This window comes from Sarcophilus harrisii, chromosome 4 (assembly GCF_902635505.1).
Source record: "Sarcophilus harrisii chromosome 4, mSarHar1.11, whole genome shotgun sequence".
NCBI lineage: Eukaryota > Metazoa > Chordata > Mammalia > Dasyuromorphia > Dasyuridae > Sarcophilus > Sarcophilus harrisii.
The window spans coordinates 367,335,409-367,349,681 of NC_045429.1; the positions used below are offsets into that span (position 1 = coordinate 367,335,409).

Below are 14,273 nucleotides of genomic sequence, written 5' to 3' on the forward strand. Positions count from 1 at the left end.
TTTCTTCCTCTATTAATGAAGTGTGTGAAGGAATCATTGGAACATTCTTTTATTAATTGAGTTACCACTATAAAGTGGATTATAGACTGTAAGAAACTTTTTTTTATATAATTTTACCTTTTATAATTATGTGACTAAATCAAGATTTATTTGTAGTTATAAAGAAATTATTTTTTTCATGTACATAGAATGATCTTAATGTATTTTGTCAGCAAATTATCTTGCAAATGTTTCAATTCTCAGTAGGTTACTGTAGTTTACTGAACAAAATGTCCTGTTCTAGCAACCATCCCTTCTTTATCAACCAGATGTGCCCATTTTCCATTCTTTCATTATCTATTAATGTCATTTAGAGATCAAAATGAATCAGGATATTTTAGCTTTAATAAGTAGCCTCCTGTCACTATCGCAACTGTGTCCTCCATTATTATTATTATTATTATTATTTTTTGTACTCTGATTCTTGGATCATGTCTGTAAATTCACCATTACAGCTGCCAACTTCTCCAACATTGTTACTGTCAGTATTGCTTTTTAGGGACAGCAATGAAAAGTCAGATTTGGTAATAAAAATGTTTGAGACATTCAACATGAATGATGATAACTTTAGGTTATTAGTCTAGCAATTTACCTAACAAAAAGATTCTTTTGTCTTCCTAGTTTTACAATGATATCCAGAAAAAATGTTGAGACATTTTTTTAATCTGACATTATGATCCTTCACATCATGAGACAAACAATTCAAAAATGTATTAAGAAATAAAATTAAAATGGGAATTCTAATTATATAATTTAAGCTAAAAATTATGAAAATTTATGATTGTAAGAATTTTTGTAAAAGTCTTTGTAGTTTAGTAGGTATAAGTCATCATCATGATTTTGGTGAATTTGGATGTTCTTTTCCCAAATGTAATTTTATTTCATTTAATTCCCTTCCCATAAATTAGAATAGTTGTTAATATGCTATTATTGATTAAAAGACTACCATTGTAACTTATAGTAGCAACCAATAATGCAGAAAAGGATTATTGTAAAGAAATCTATTTTGCAAAAATTCTGTTAATGAAATTTTGAGAATTGTGTGTGTGCACACACTCATAACATTATGTTTTGATTGCTTTTGAATTGTTTCAATGACTTACCAATCAACATGCTTTATATTCATAGAATAAAAACTTAAGAAGTAGCTCCTTTGCATTTCAGAATTGTATCACTGCAAGCTTATGGATCAGCTATTCCTCATGGCTTTCTCCAATGTATATTTCTGTGAATCTAGTGAGGATGTCAAGTTTTCAAGAACAGTCCTTTACTAATATGATAGGAAGAAAATAGATACATTTCAATAGTAGCTGCTGATTAGACTATCTTTTGCTAATGCTAGAGTTTTTTCTGTAGAACATTGCCAATAGAAATCCTTTTTTAGGAAATTTGTTTCATTTATTGATTTTTATTTTTTCCTTTTCAGGGCTTCAAGAATATGTGGAAGCTGTGTCTTTTCAACACTTCATTAAAACACGTTCACTAATCAGTGTGGATGAGATCAACAAACAATTGGTATTTATATCAGAAGATACCAAAGAAGAAAATAACACTGTAAGATTTTTAAAATTTTAATTTATCCTATTTTTGTTTACCTTTTTTGATTGTGGTACGTGGTACTTACTGAAAAAAATTTGTGGTAGCAAGGGAGATAAAGATCCAGTGTTATCTATAATGGTAATAATAATTACTGATTTCTATTGTTTTACAATTTTCAAAGTACTTTTCCTACAATATCTCAAATGATTCTCATAACCTTGTGAGTTAGCTACTGAAAGTATTATCTGTTTTACAGATGAAGAAATACAAGACTTAGAGAGGCAAAATAACTAGTTATAGTTATACTGGATGTAGGATTGCTATAGAATTTGTGGGGGGGAAACTGATTCTGTGTTTTATGAAGGATTGTGTAACATGTGAAAAAATTTCTTTTGACTAAAATAGACTCCTCAAAAGAAAAATTTTTATTACAATTAGAGCTGTCTAGAAATATTTGTTTGAACACTTAGTGATAAAATTAAGGGTTTTTTCCATAATACCATATAAAATGTAAAATTAGTGGATAAAGGAAAGTTAAATTTATTTATAGTAATCAGTTAGAAATTTATACTTTAAGAAGACAAGCTATGGTTTTGTAATGGTAGATGTAACTCAATTTCTAGCTGGTTTTTTCCCTCTGCAAAATTTTTTAACTGTAGATTTTTTAAATAGGAAAATAATTACGTTAAATGGACAATATCCAAGTGATCCCTTTTACTGATGCTTTGCAATTATATTTGGCCTCCTTATCTAAAGGGGCCTGGCAAGGAGCAAAGTTAGTGAAGTCTGTTTAAACTTATTTGTTAAACACACATATTGTCTCCCCTAACAGAATATAAGCTCCTTCAGGGCAGAGACTGTTTATGCCCCTAGTGCCTGCTACAGCATTATTGAATTTAGATATAAATAATAAACTTTCACAAGATTCCTCACTTTGAAGTAAGAAGAGCGAATGGAGAAAATTTTTTCCTTAGCAAAATCTCCAGCAATTATCCAAGTAATTGAAGTGACCTGTCCCTGTATTCAGGCTTATGATATGTTTTCTAAATTCATCTATTGTTTTCCTTCTCTTCATGAAGTTTATAATATACTTCAGTTATAATATTGATTTTGTTTCTATCTTTTGTAATATCTCCTTCATGCTTCCCACCTTTTGTCCTTGGGTTTACTCATTATAGTTATAATAATACTAATATTAAGCCTACATATTATACCTATTGGGTTCCAGACATTGTGCTAAATGCTTTACAAATATTAACTCATTTGATGTTCACAAAAATCATGGGAGGGAAATTCTGTAATTATCTCCATTTTACAGTTGAGAGGAAACTGAAGAAAACGGGTTAAATAACTTTGCTAAGATCACAAGGACAATATCTGAGGTTCAATTCAAATTTAGATCTTCCTGCCTGCAAATCCATTGTGTTATTTTCTGTACTGTCCTTCTGCCTTTGAGCATGTCTTCCTAAAAAAAAAAAAAGTTTTTATTTTTAACATATTTTCTTTTTAAATTTTGAATTCCACAGCTCTCCCCACACATTAAGAAGACAAGCAAAATGATATCAATTTTATATGTGAAGTAATATAAAACATGGTTCCATATTAAACATACTACACAAAAAAGCAACAATAAAAAACAAAGTAAGAAAGTTATGCCTCAGTTTGCACTCAGAGTTTATCAGTTCTCTTAGGTAGATAGCATTTTTTCATCATGAGTTCTTAGGAATTGTCCTGGATCACTGTATTATCAGAGTAGCCAAGTTTTTCTCAGTTGATTGTCATTATAACATAGTAGTTATTCTGCACAATGATCTACTGGTTCTCTCACTTCTTTGCATCAATTAATATAGATCTTCCTGTGTTTTTTTTTTTTTTTCTAAAACTACTCTCCTCATCATTTCTTATAGCATAATAGTACTCTTATCAAAACTATATATCACAATTTGTTCAACATTCCCCAAAGATAATTATCTCCTTAGTTTCCAGTTTTGTTTTGTTTTGTTTTTTACCACCACAAAAAAAGAAATGCATATTTCTATATATAAAAATATTTATCTTTTTGGGGTACAGACCTAGTAGTATTAATGTGGAAAGAGTTTGCACAGTTTTTTAGCCTTTTGAGCATAGTTTCAAATTGTTCTCTAAAATGATTGAACTAGTTTATAACTCTACCAACAGTTTGTTAGTGTACTTATTTTTCTCCTCAAGCCTTTCAACAATTGTCATTTCTGATTGGTGTAAAAATACTTCCTTGGAGTTGTTTTAATTTGCATTTCTCTTATCAGTAGTAATTTAGAGCATTTTTTAATATGCACATATAGGTAGCTTTGATTTCTTCTTCTGAAAGCTGTCTGTTAATGTCCTTTGACCATTTATCATGGCTCTTATTTTTGTGAGTTTGACTCATTTTCATATATATGTGAGACATGAGGCTTTTACAAGGACACTTGCTGTAAAATTTTTTGATATTAAAAAAAGTTGCTATTATTTCATTGTCCATGCTAACTTTTAGCAAAATGTAATTTCCTTGATTATCTCTCATAATTAGGTCTAATTTTGCTTTTGTTTTTGTTAGATCATTTTTGCTACCTTCTTTATTTAATAAGAGATTCTGTCCTAACCCTGTCATAAAAATTTGCTGATTATTTTCTTTTCCTTTTTTTTTTACAGCTTATTTTCAAAACATTGATCCTTGCAAAACCTTGTGTTTAAATTTTTTTTCCCTCCCTTTTCCCCCACCTCCCCTAGATGACATAATTCAAGATATATTAAATATGTTAAAATATATATTAAATCCAATATATGTAAACATTTATATATCATGCTGCACAAGAAAAGTCAAATCAAAAAGGAAAAAATGAGAATGAAAACAAAATGAAGCAAACAACAAAAAGAGTGAAAATGCTATCTTGTGATCCACACTTAATTCCCACAGTCTTCTCTCTGGGTGTAGATGGCTCTCTTCATTACTGAACATTGGAACTGGTCTCAATTATCTCATTTTAGTTTAAAAGAGCCATGACCATCAGAAATTGATCTTCATATAATCGTGTTGTTGCATGTACAATGATCTCCTAGTTCTGCTCATTTCACTTAGCATCAGTTCATACAAGTCTCTCCAGGCTTCTCTGAAATCATCCTGCTGATCGTTTCTAATAGAACAATAATATTCCATAATATTCATATACCATAACTTATTCAGCCATTCTCCAACGGATGGGCAATTTCAGTTTCCAGTTTCTTGTCATTACAAAAATGGTTGCCACAAAGATTTTCATACATGTGGTACCTTTTCTCTCCTTTATGATCTTTTTGTAACCCTTTATTTTTTAATTCTATCTTTCTGTTTCAAGTGTGTTCTTGTAAATAACCTGTTGTTGGATTCTATTTTTTAATTCATTCTATGATCCACTTGAGGTTTATGGGTGAACTCATCACATTTACGTTAACAGTTTTGAGTACTATGTATTTCCATCCATGCCATTCTCTTATGTTTATCTTCTCTCTCTCTTTTTATCCTGCCTGTCCTCATGTTCTGCTTCTTACCATTTCCTTCCTTAATCCACTTCCCTTTTATCATCCTTACCCTGAATATCTCATCATTATTCCTTCTTTTTCCTTATTGAGTCAGATAGATTCCTAACCCCAACTAACATATCTTCCCACCCCTTGACATATACTGCCTTAGTACTTATTTACTTTTCCTACTTGTTTTGAATGAGATGCACTCTTCTTGAGCTATATTCTAGTCATGGGTCTCCTCAAACCAAATCTTAGTTATGCCTGTGAATTCAAATTTGTATCTCTGTTCACTCTTCTTCTTTGTCCTGCTTGTTAACTCTGTTCTATATATTTGAATATAAACATCTGAAGCCTTGGATTTTCATTATTAACTTCTTTGTTAGATTTTGTCTTCTAATCTATTAAATGACGGGTTTGGACTAGATGAATATCTAAGGTCTTTTATAGTTTTTTATAGTTATATAGTTATAGAACTTTTTATAGTTCCATATTCATCATGCTGCACAAGAAAAATCAGATCAAAAGGGGGTCTAAGGTCTTTTATAGTTTTTTATAGTTATATAGTTATAGAACTTTTTATAGTTCCATGTTCATCATGCTGCACAAGAAAAATCAGATCAAAAGAGAAAGAAAAAAAAGCAAACAAACAACAACAAAAGGTGAAAATACTATTCTCTGAACCACATTCAATCTCCATAGTTCTGTCTCTGGATGTGGATGGTACTTTCCAGCACAAGTCAAGCAAATTATCTTTAAGATTTTAAGTTACAGAACAGGTATTGATTGTCATTGATAGGGGAACAGTTTTTTTATTGGGGGTTCGCAATACCCATGAAATCATAGGTCTGGTCTAGAATAATTAAAGTAGATTAAATATTTTGAGGGTGAGTGGCATGATTAATTTGCCTTTCAGTGTTGGAATATACATTTTAGTATATATTGTACTTGCTGTTTTGGAGAGAACTAAGTAGCATATAGACTTGGAATTAGAGAGATCTAAGTTCATGTCCCATTTCATATGCTTACTAGCTTAGGGGGAAGCTACTTAAAGTTCAGTCTATAAAATGAGACTCATAAGAGGAACTGTTTCCCAAGGTTATTATGAGGATAAAGTGAGATAACAGATGTAAAATGTTTGGAAATAATGTAAAATTGCTATTTACTAATTTATTATTTTTCACTGTTTTCACAAATTCTTTTCTGTGTGTACTTTTTAAAAAATTAGGTCTCCTCAGATTTAGATGACAAACCCAAACCCCTCTGCACTTGGAGCCTGAAGGTGACACCTGTTGATTATCTTCTGGGTGTGGCAGATTTAACTGGAGAATTGATGAGGATGTGCATCAACAGTGTGGGAAATGGGGACATTGACACCCCTTTTGAAGTGAGCCAGTTTTTGCGTCAGATTTATGATGGGTTTTCGTTTATTGGTAATACAGGACCTTATGAAGTATCTAAGAAATTATACACACTGAAACAGAGCCTAGCCAAGGTAGAGAATGCATGCTATGCCTTAAAAGTTAGAGGTTCAGAAATTCCAAAGCACATGTTAGCCGATGTGTTTTCAGCCAAAGCAGAAATGATTGATCGTGAGGAGGGTATTTCATAAAAGAGCAATATTTAACTCCTGCCAATGTCCATAAGGGAGATCAGTTTGAAAGACTGTTATTTAGTATTTCATTTTACTTTTTGTGGCTTTTATTTAGTAATGTTTTCAGTTTTACCTGACAAAATTATTTGCACTGTTTTAAACTCTGTACATTGCTGTACATAAAATTGATGAAATTATTTACTCCATGTATCTCCTGTTTTAAAATGTTTGGCATATTGGACTATCTGAGCTTCCCAGTGACCAACTACTGTCTGTCACATATCCCTGTGAGGTACTTATTTCATAGAGCAGTCACTGCCATTCTCATTATAGTTAACTGTTGAATTATGGATTGTATAATTTTTTGTTAAGCCATTAATAATTTGATTGGTGATTCTGTTACATCTAAAAAGGGCTTTTTAAGCCTTACATTTTGTCTTGAGCGTCTTATTTAAATATCTTGCACCAAAGCCACTAGAATGGATTTGGTGCCTAAGCATGGTACCAAAGGCTTGGAAAAGCCATGACCTACATAAAGAACAATTAAATAGAAAGGAGAATTCGCCGAATTCATGTGAAATGGTAGCAGTGAGAATTGGCCTTGTGTTCTGATTAATAAGTGCACATGGATTCGTGTGTTTCAGTAACACATCTTTCAGAACAATACTCTTGTGCCAGCTATCCTATTTTAAATTGAAATCTTCTGCTCTTCATTACAGAGGAGCTGAAACTGAATTGATGCTAAAAGTAAAGTGTATTATGAAGTTGGTCAGCATTAAATATTTTCACATGGAAATGAAATATGTTTGCCAACAGTTTAAAAAAAGTAGGAGAGCTGGCTAATTATTGTTTGTTAAATTTTATTACAGAAAGGCTGTTATTTTGACCATCATGCATTTATTTTGATTTGTCTTGATGCCTGCCTGTTTTGGCTTCTCTTAGGAATCATTTTTTAAAATAGCAATGAAATATTATTGTAGGTTAAAAGATTTAATTCATTCATAACTTCATAGTTGTCCAACTTATGCTAATTGAGATATAGGAGATTACCAAAGAAAAATTATCATGTATAATTTAGCAATAAGAAATTGCAGTTCCAAGTGCTTTTAGCAATAGTATTAGTCACAGAGCCAAATCCTGTAACTAATCCCTTAGGAACTAGAATGGTGGTCCCTTTTATGCCAGTACTATTTAGAATTGGAACTTACAAACTAAAATTAGGAATGGCTAATTCCCTGTGATCTTGACATAGGCATTATACAGTTGATACAGAAATTTCCATTTGGATTTAAGTTTTGAGAACTTTGGTAAAGAAATGAATTTTGGGGAGACTGCCCCTGATTACAGGGGCTGCTTTCTCTATATCAACCTTTGAAGGGAATGTGGAAATATGTGCCTAATGTCAGGTCATTTTTTTATGTTTGTTTTTTCAAATAAACTTGTTACTATGCTTATAAGGTTATTCCCCTATTACTATGTTTTGTTCTTTTCCTTTAAACCACCTTGCATTACATTTATAATATTGTTTACCCTTTTACTTTGATCATTTCCATGTAAAAAATATTGAATTGATAAAGGATTGTTTTGTGAATGTTTAAAATGAAATATTTTGAATAAAACCATTTTAAAATATAGAAAAACTGCTTCTTTCAGTAATAAAAATTCTAACCTCTTTTTGCAGAATTTATGTTGGGTGCTGGACCAGTGTAGCAATTGGAGGAAACCGAGTCAGGCTGTATTTTGTTGCTTGTAATAGAAATTAACATTTACTTCATTGGAGTATTCTAAATATCTCAAAGAACTCTGTAATCTTACTTCATTTAAAAATTAATTTTCCCTGGCACTACATCCATGGAAAATTGATGGGGAGAAAGATGGTGTAACTGCTCTTGTTTTACATAAGGGAACCAAATCTAAGATGTAGAAGAGATTTTAGACTTTTTTAGGGTCTTATGGCTGATTGGTAGAATAGAAACTAGATCATCTAGTTCCATAATTTATTTTTTGTATCCCCAGATGATAGGTAACAGTGGGTTACAGCATTGCCAGCCTGCAGCATTCCATTGTGCCTGAACCAGACTAAAAGGCATTTGGAAAATACTCAACAAAATAAATAAAAATGCAGTAGGACACAGATAATGTTAATATGTGGTTTTCTAACTCATGTAATCCATAGAGATTTAGTGTATGGTTTGGTGGCCCTGTTTCTGCTTGCATTTCATACAGCTGCATAGGGCCAGTACTGCCCTACTGGTATATTTTCCATAAACATATTAGTCAAAAAGTCATATTAAATGGATAATTATAAATAAAGTTGGAGTGAACTGCTGAATAATTCCAAATATAGACCTATGAAACCTACTCTTAGCAAATGCCTTACCTTTTAACCGGGAAGACAACTCACATATAAGTAAGTACAAAAATAAACATAAAGATGATAAATATAAAGTAGTTTGAAAGGGAAGGCACTAATAGTTGGGATCAGGACAGACTTCTGCTAGAATGGGGTGATTGAACTGAGTCTTAAAATGATAGAACCAGTTAATACCACTTGATGCTGATTCTCCAAAAAGATTTAAAAAAAAAAAGGATCCATTGTGATTTAAAAATTAATTAATTAATTAATGAAAATTGCCAGCATTTATTAGAACTAGGAGGCAAAGTGAAAATGTAAATATTCAATAGATCACTTCCTAAAAAAATCTAAAATGCCAAAGTCCCAGTAATATTTTAGACAAAATTCAGAACATTTATATGAAAGAAAAGCACTCCAAACACCCAGAACGAGTTCAGGCACCAAGGACCAACAGTTCGTATTTTATAAGACCTAAAAGGAGATCTTGGAATACAGTATTCTAAAAAACAAAAGCATAATCCTACCAGAAAAAAAAGGTCATTTATCATAATTAAAGTATTTCTCCATGATTCCTGATGAAAAGAACAGAGCTGCATAGACACTTTGAAATAGAAACTCAAGACTTGAGAAAAACTTATAAAAAGATAAACATAATTTGATCAACTGAAAGAGGCTATATGATGATGCTAATATTTTCACATGAGAAGAAGAAATATGTCTCTTTAGACTTCATATCTTCAAATGTATTGAGAGAAAAACGCAGGGGAATGGATTGATTTCTGCTCTGGTGATTTTTAAGAGGTGAAGAAAGGGAAAGGAAAGGGAATATGTTAGTGTATGAAAAGAGGAAGAAGAGATATAATTTGCTATTTCTAATAATACTGGTATGGAAGAAGAAGAGTTTACAATATGGAGAGAATGGGTGAGAAGAGCAGGCCTCAAATGAATTTCATTCTCATCTAAGTTTGACAAAAAGATATTTGAAGACTTCATACCTGCCCCCAACTGAGTTTGGTGTAAGAAATACTTAAGAATCAACAGTGAAATGTGTGTAGGGAGGGAAGAGGTAGAAAAGATTTTAAGTGTAAATAAACATTCTGATTTCAGGGGAGGAAATTGTAAAAAAAAAAAAAAAATGGAAATTAAGATTGACCATCATTTGGAAAAGGGCAGAACAAATTGTATATGGATGCATTAGAATATTGTTCAGTAAGGAATGGTAAAAGACTATTTCAGAGAAGTCCAGGAAGTAAAAGCTGATAAAGTTAAGTTGGCAGAACTAAGAGAACAATTTATCTAAAGACACAATATTGTAAAGGAAAAAAAAAACCTCTGAAAGGCTCTGCTCTGCTCAGATCTCATGAAAGAAACAGTCAATTGAGGACCTATTTTGAATCTATTTTGTGATCCTGAAGCTGACTCAAGATGTGAAAGGAGGGAATACTTTTTTGTTCATTGCCAATGTGGGAATTTGTTTTGCATGACTATACTTATTTGTCGAAAAGGTTTTTTCTTCCATTTTTAATTAGTGGAGTGCTGGGATTAGTGGAATAATAGTGGTGATTTCCCTCTCTCCCCTTTAAAAAGTGCTATTAAAATATTTTTAAGTGTTCGGGAAGAGGAATACAGAGGGAAGATCAGAAAGAAGCATGACTAGTTAGGAAGTTTTAAAATTATGTGATTTACTTTTTAAAAAGCAATAAGCAAGTGATAGAGCATGTGATAGTTTCCTATACAGTCCTCTTTGTGTGTTCTGTGTATAGAGATGCTTTTTCTTTTTCAAATTTTGAATTAGATATAAGAAGAGGGTTGGGTTTGAGGGTTTTAAATAACAAGGTGTTTTGGATATATTGATTTTGAGACATCTCTAGAACATTGTTTGACTTATCCAGTAGGAAGTTGATAAATGGAAATGAAACTTTAAGAGGGAGACTGGAGATAGATATGTGTCTGGAAGTCATCTGCATGATGATGATAAAACACAAGGAAGGTGATAATGAGTTTAAAGAAAGAAAAGACCTGGGCCTAGGACAGATGTAGATGAGTCAGTAAAGGAGACTGAAGGGTTGTCAGAACCTAAATGGTTGCTTGCATGTTTTTTGAGGATTTTTTGTGTGTTTATTTTATTTTGGAATGGTTGCTTAGACCTGTGATTTCATTATTTTAAGGAACTCCTAAATGAGGAGACTTTTTCTACCATTACCCTTAGATGAGTAACTCCTTTAACTTTAGAGAACAATCTGAGGCTTTGAGATTTGTTTTGGAGTCATATACTAATTATGTGTCAGAAACAGTTTGAACCTGGGGCATCCTGATTCAAAGGATGACTACTATTACTACTAGAATCACTGCTTCATACACCTCTGTTGTTAATATTATCTTCCATTGGTAATGTTCAAGCTATAATGATTTGGAGATCCAAGTAGGTTGTCTATATTTATAATAATTGAATTCCAAAATCCTGTGGAGAGTCTGCTATCTAAAACTTCAAGGTAACAGATATGACTGCTGCACTCAGCAACAAGATGTATCATTAGTCCATGTCTAAGGCATTATGTTAATATACTTTAGGTGAGAAGGAAGAGGAGAAACCTAGAAAATATGGAATCATTTGAAGGGTCTTTTGCTTTTCTAAAACCTACTAGTAATTCATCATCTGGAACTCCTAAAGATACTGTTGCCGTTAATTCTCCAAATAAAGGTGACAAGAAATCCCCTCTGAAAGCTGATAGAATCAATTATATGGTCCTCTAGCAAAAGAGATCAGTCAATGATTAAAAATAATAAAAGACATTTAATTGAAAGAAGGCACAAACTGAACAGCTTCTGAAGAATATGTTAAATAAAGCATGACAATACATAAGTAGGTAATCTGAAAAAAGTTTTTTTCAAAGTATTTTTTTTTCCAAACAATTGTATCACACTTGGTTTCTCAATTGATAAATGTCAGGAAAAACAAAATTTTTTCTCACTTAGCAAAAATCCATCTTTTTTTCCTTCAGCTTGAGAAAGAAAAACAAAACTTTTGCTGGTCATGTTAAAAAAAAAGTCTCAGGCTGCACTTTGGCTATATTACATCTATCAGGAAATGGGTAATACATTACATTATCAATCCTCTGGAATTGTGATTAGTTATGTAATAAAAGGTAGGTACTATTTACAATATTGTATAAAACAACAATGTTGTATTGACCCATAAATTGTTCTCTTGGGTCTGCTTTTTCACTGTATACTTCTCATAGTTTTTTCAGATTTCTCTGAAATCATCCCATTCATCAATTTTTGCAGCACAAATAGTAGTATTCGATCACACTTAGATACCATAACTTGTTCTCAGCCATTACAAAATCTGATGGGCACCCCTTAGGATTTCATGGTTTGTCACTACAAAAAAGAGCTGCTTATTTGCTTTTGGTCCATCCACAGTTTGTGACATGGAATTGGGGAGTAAGCAGGACACTGACACCTGTTCCCATACTTAACACAAGACCAGCACCTTCTATACTGGAGTTGGAACTTCTTTTGGTCCCGGTACACAGCCCTCCTCTTCATTAAACTGTTCCAAGCCACCTATTCTTGGCTAGACCCTGTGCCCAGTGTTTTCAGACCTCTATTTCATTAAACTGGAAAAATTATTCACTGTGATTTTTTTTTTCCTTGTATTTCCTCATTAGGATTCATTCTGCTCTAGATTGCTTTGGAGGAGTTTTGGGATGTGAGATGGAGCTTGCTGTACTTCTTCCTGCTATTTTGCTATCTTGGCTCTGCTCCTTAAGCAATATCAATTTTCCCATTTTTCTGTGGAACTGCTAATGTGCCTGGGACTGTTCCAGAATAGATGATGTCATCACAGATGTGTTCTATGGATGCTAAAACCATCTGCTTCTTGCATTTCAAATCTATATTTATTTGTTCATAAAAATTATTTTTTTTGGCTTCATTTCTAATCCAATCTGTGATAGAGGAAAAATGTAATTCTTGGTCAAAGAATCTATTTGTTTCAAATTGTAGGAGTTTACAAAACTAGACAGAAGAACTAGACATTCAGAAGATTTTAAGTTTTAGTTTTGTTATTGCTACTAACTAGTTGTGCAAACTTGAAAAGATCAATTTCCTCTTCTATAAAATGATGGTTGGACTGAGATATTTTGTTCTTATTTAATACTTTTTATTATGCAATAACATTAATACCACAATCTGTTTAGCCATTTCCCAATAGATGGGTACCCTCTTTGTCTCTCAATCTTTGCTTACAAAACATATGGCTAGAAATATCTTGGTATTTTTTGGCCTTTTATTTTTGTCATTGATCTCTTTGGTAAATATCCCCAATAGTGATGTCACTGAATCAAAGTGTATGAGACCTTTTGTAACTTTGCTTGTATAATTCCAAGTTGTTGGAAGTCATAAAGTAATTCAGATCTATCAGTAATGTGTTAGTGTATTCCCACACTCCTTCCAGTTTGTTGTTTTTGTCACCTTTACCAGATTGCCAGATTGCATGGCATGAGGTAATACTTAAATTGTTTTAATTTGTATTCTCTTATTAGTGATATGGAACAAGTTTTCAAAAAACATACAGAGACAATTTTCAGTGTCTATAATTTTCATTGGTAGTGAAAAAGTTAACATTCTGAGATTACAAAATTCTTTCCTCACATTAGCTCTATTAGGTAGATAGTATAAATATTATATAAATATAAAATAAATATTAAAATGGTAATAATATTTATACTATTCCCATTTTATAGATGGGGAAACAAACCCAAAGAACTTGGCCATGGTCACAAAAATGCTGGAGTCTAAATTTGAAATCACTTTTACTATGGCCTCTAATTGGATGACTTCCCCAAACACCACTCAGGCTATCCATCTCTTCATTTGTCCCAGAATGGTTTCCCTCAAACACCCTGTCTTTGAAGATACCTTCCTCCCTCTCCCTCTTTTCAACTTCCTTTAAATTTTGTCTTTTCCCTTTAGAATGCTTCTTGAGGGCAGGGACAGCTTTCTTACTTTAAATGGGGTAGTGCTTTGCACATAGTAAACATTTAATAAATGTTTGTTGTTTCTGATGTTATATATCCCTGCTTCTTCTTTATCACTTTAAGGGGTTCTGAGTATGTAAACCATACATTAGTTTCTTGTTTTTTTCCAACCTGCCTCAGGCTTTGATACTCCAGATTTCTCCCCTAGCTCAGTTCCAGAGACATTCTTATACTGACAACA

The 14,273-nt window shown here is 32.2% G+C and overlaps 1 protein-coding gene across 3 annotated transcripts in view; it reads left to right on the top strand.

Moving 5' to 3' along the window:
• TSNAX (translin associated factor X) overlaps positions 1-8,315 on the top strand; it is a 30,632-nt gene extending 22,317 nt beyond the window's left edge. For all 3 annotated transcript variants that reach the window (XM_031966905.1, XM_031966904.1, XM_031966907.1), the window contains exons 5-6: positions 1,466-1,593; positions 6,326-8,315. In XM_031966905.1, coding sequence (XP_031822765.1) covers positions 1,466-1,593; positions 6,326-6,709 — 512 coding nt within the window. In that variant the 3' untranslated portion in view covers positions 6,710-8,315. The remainder of the gene's footprint in view (positions 1-1,465; positions 1,594-6,325) is intronic.
• Positions 8,316-14,273: the final 5,958 nt, after the last annotated feature.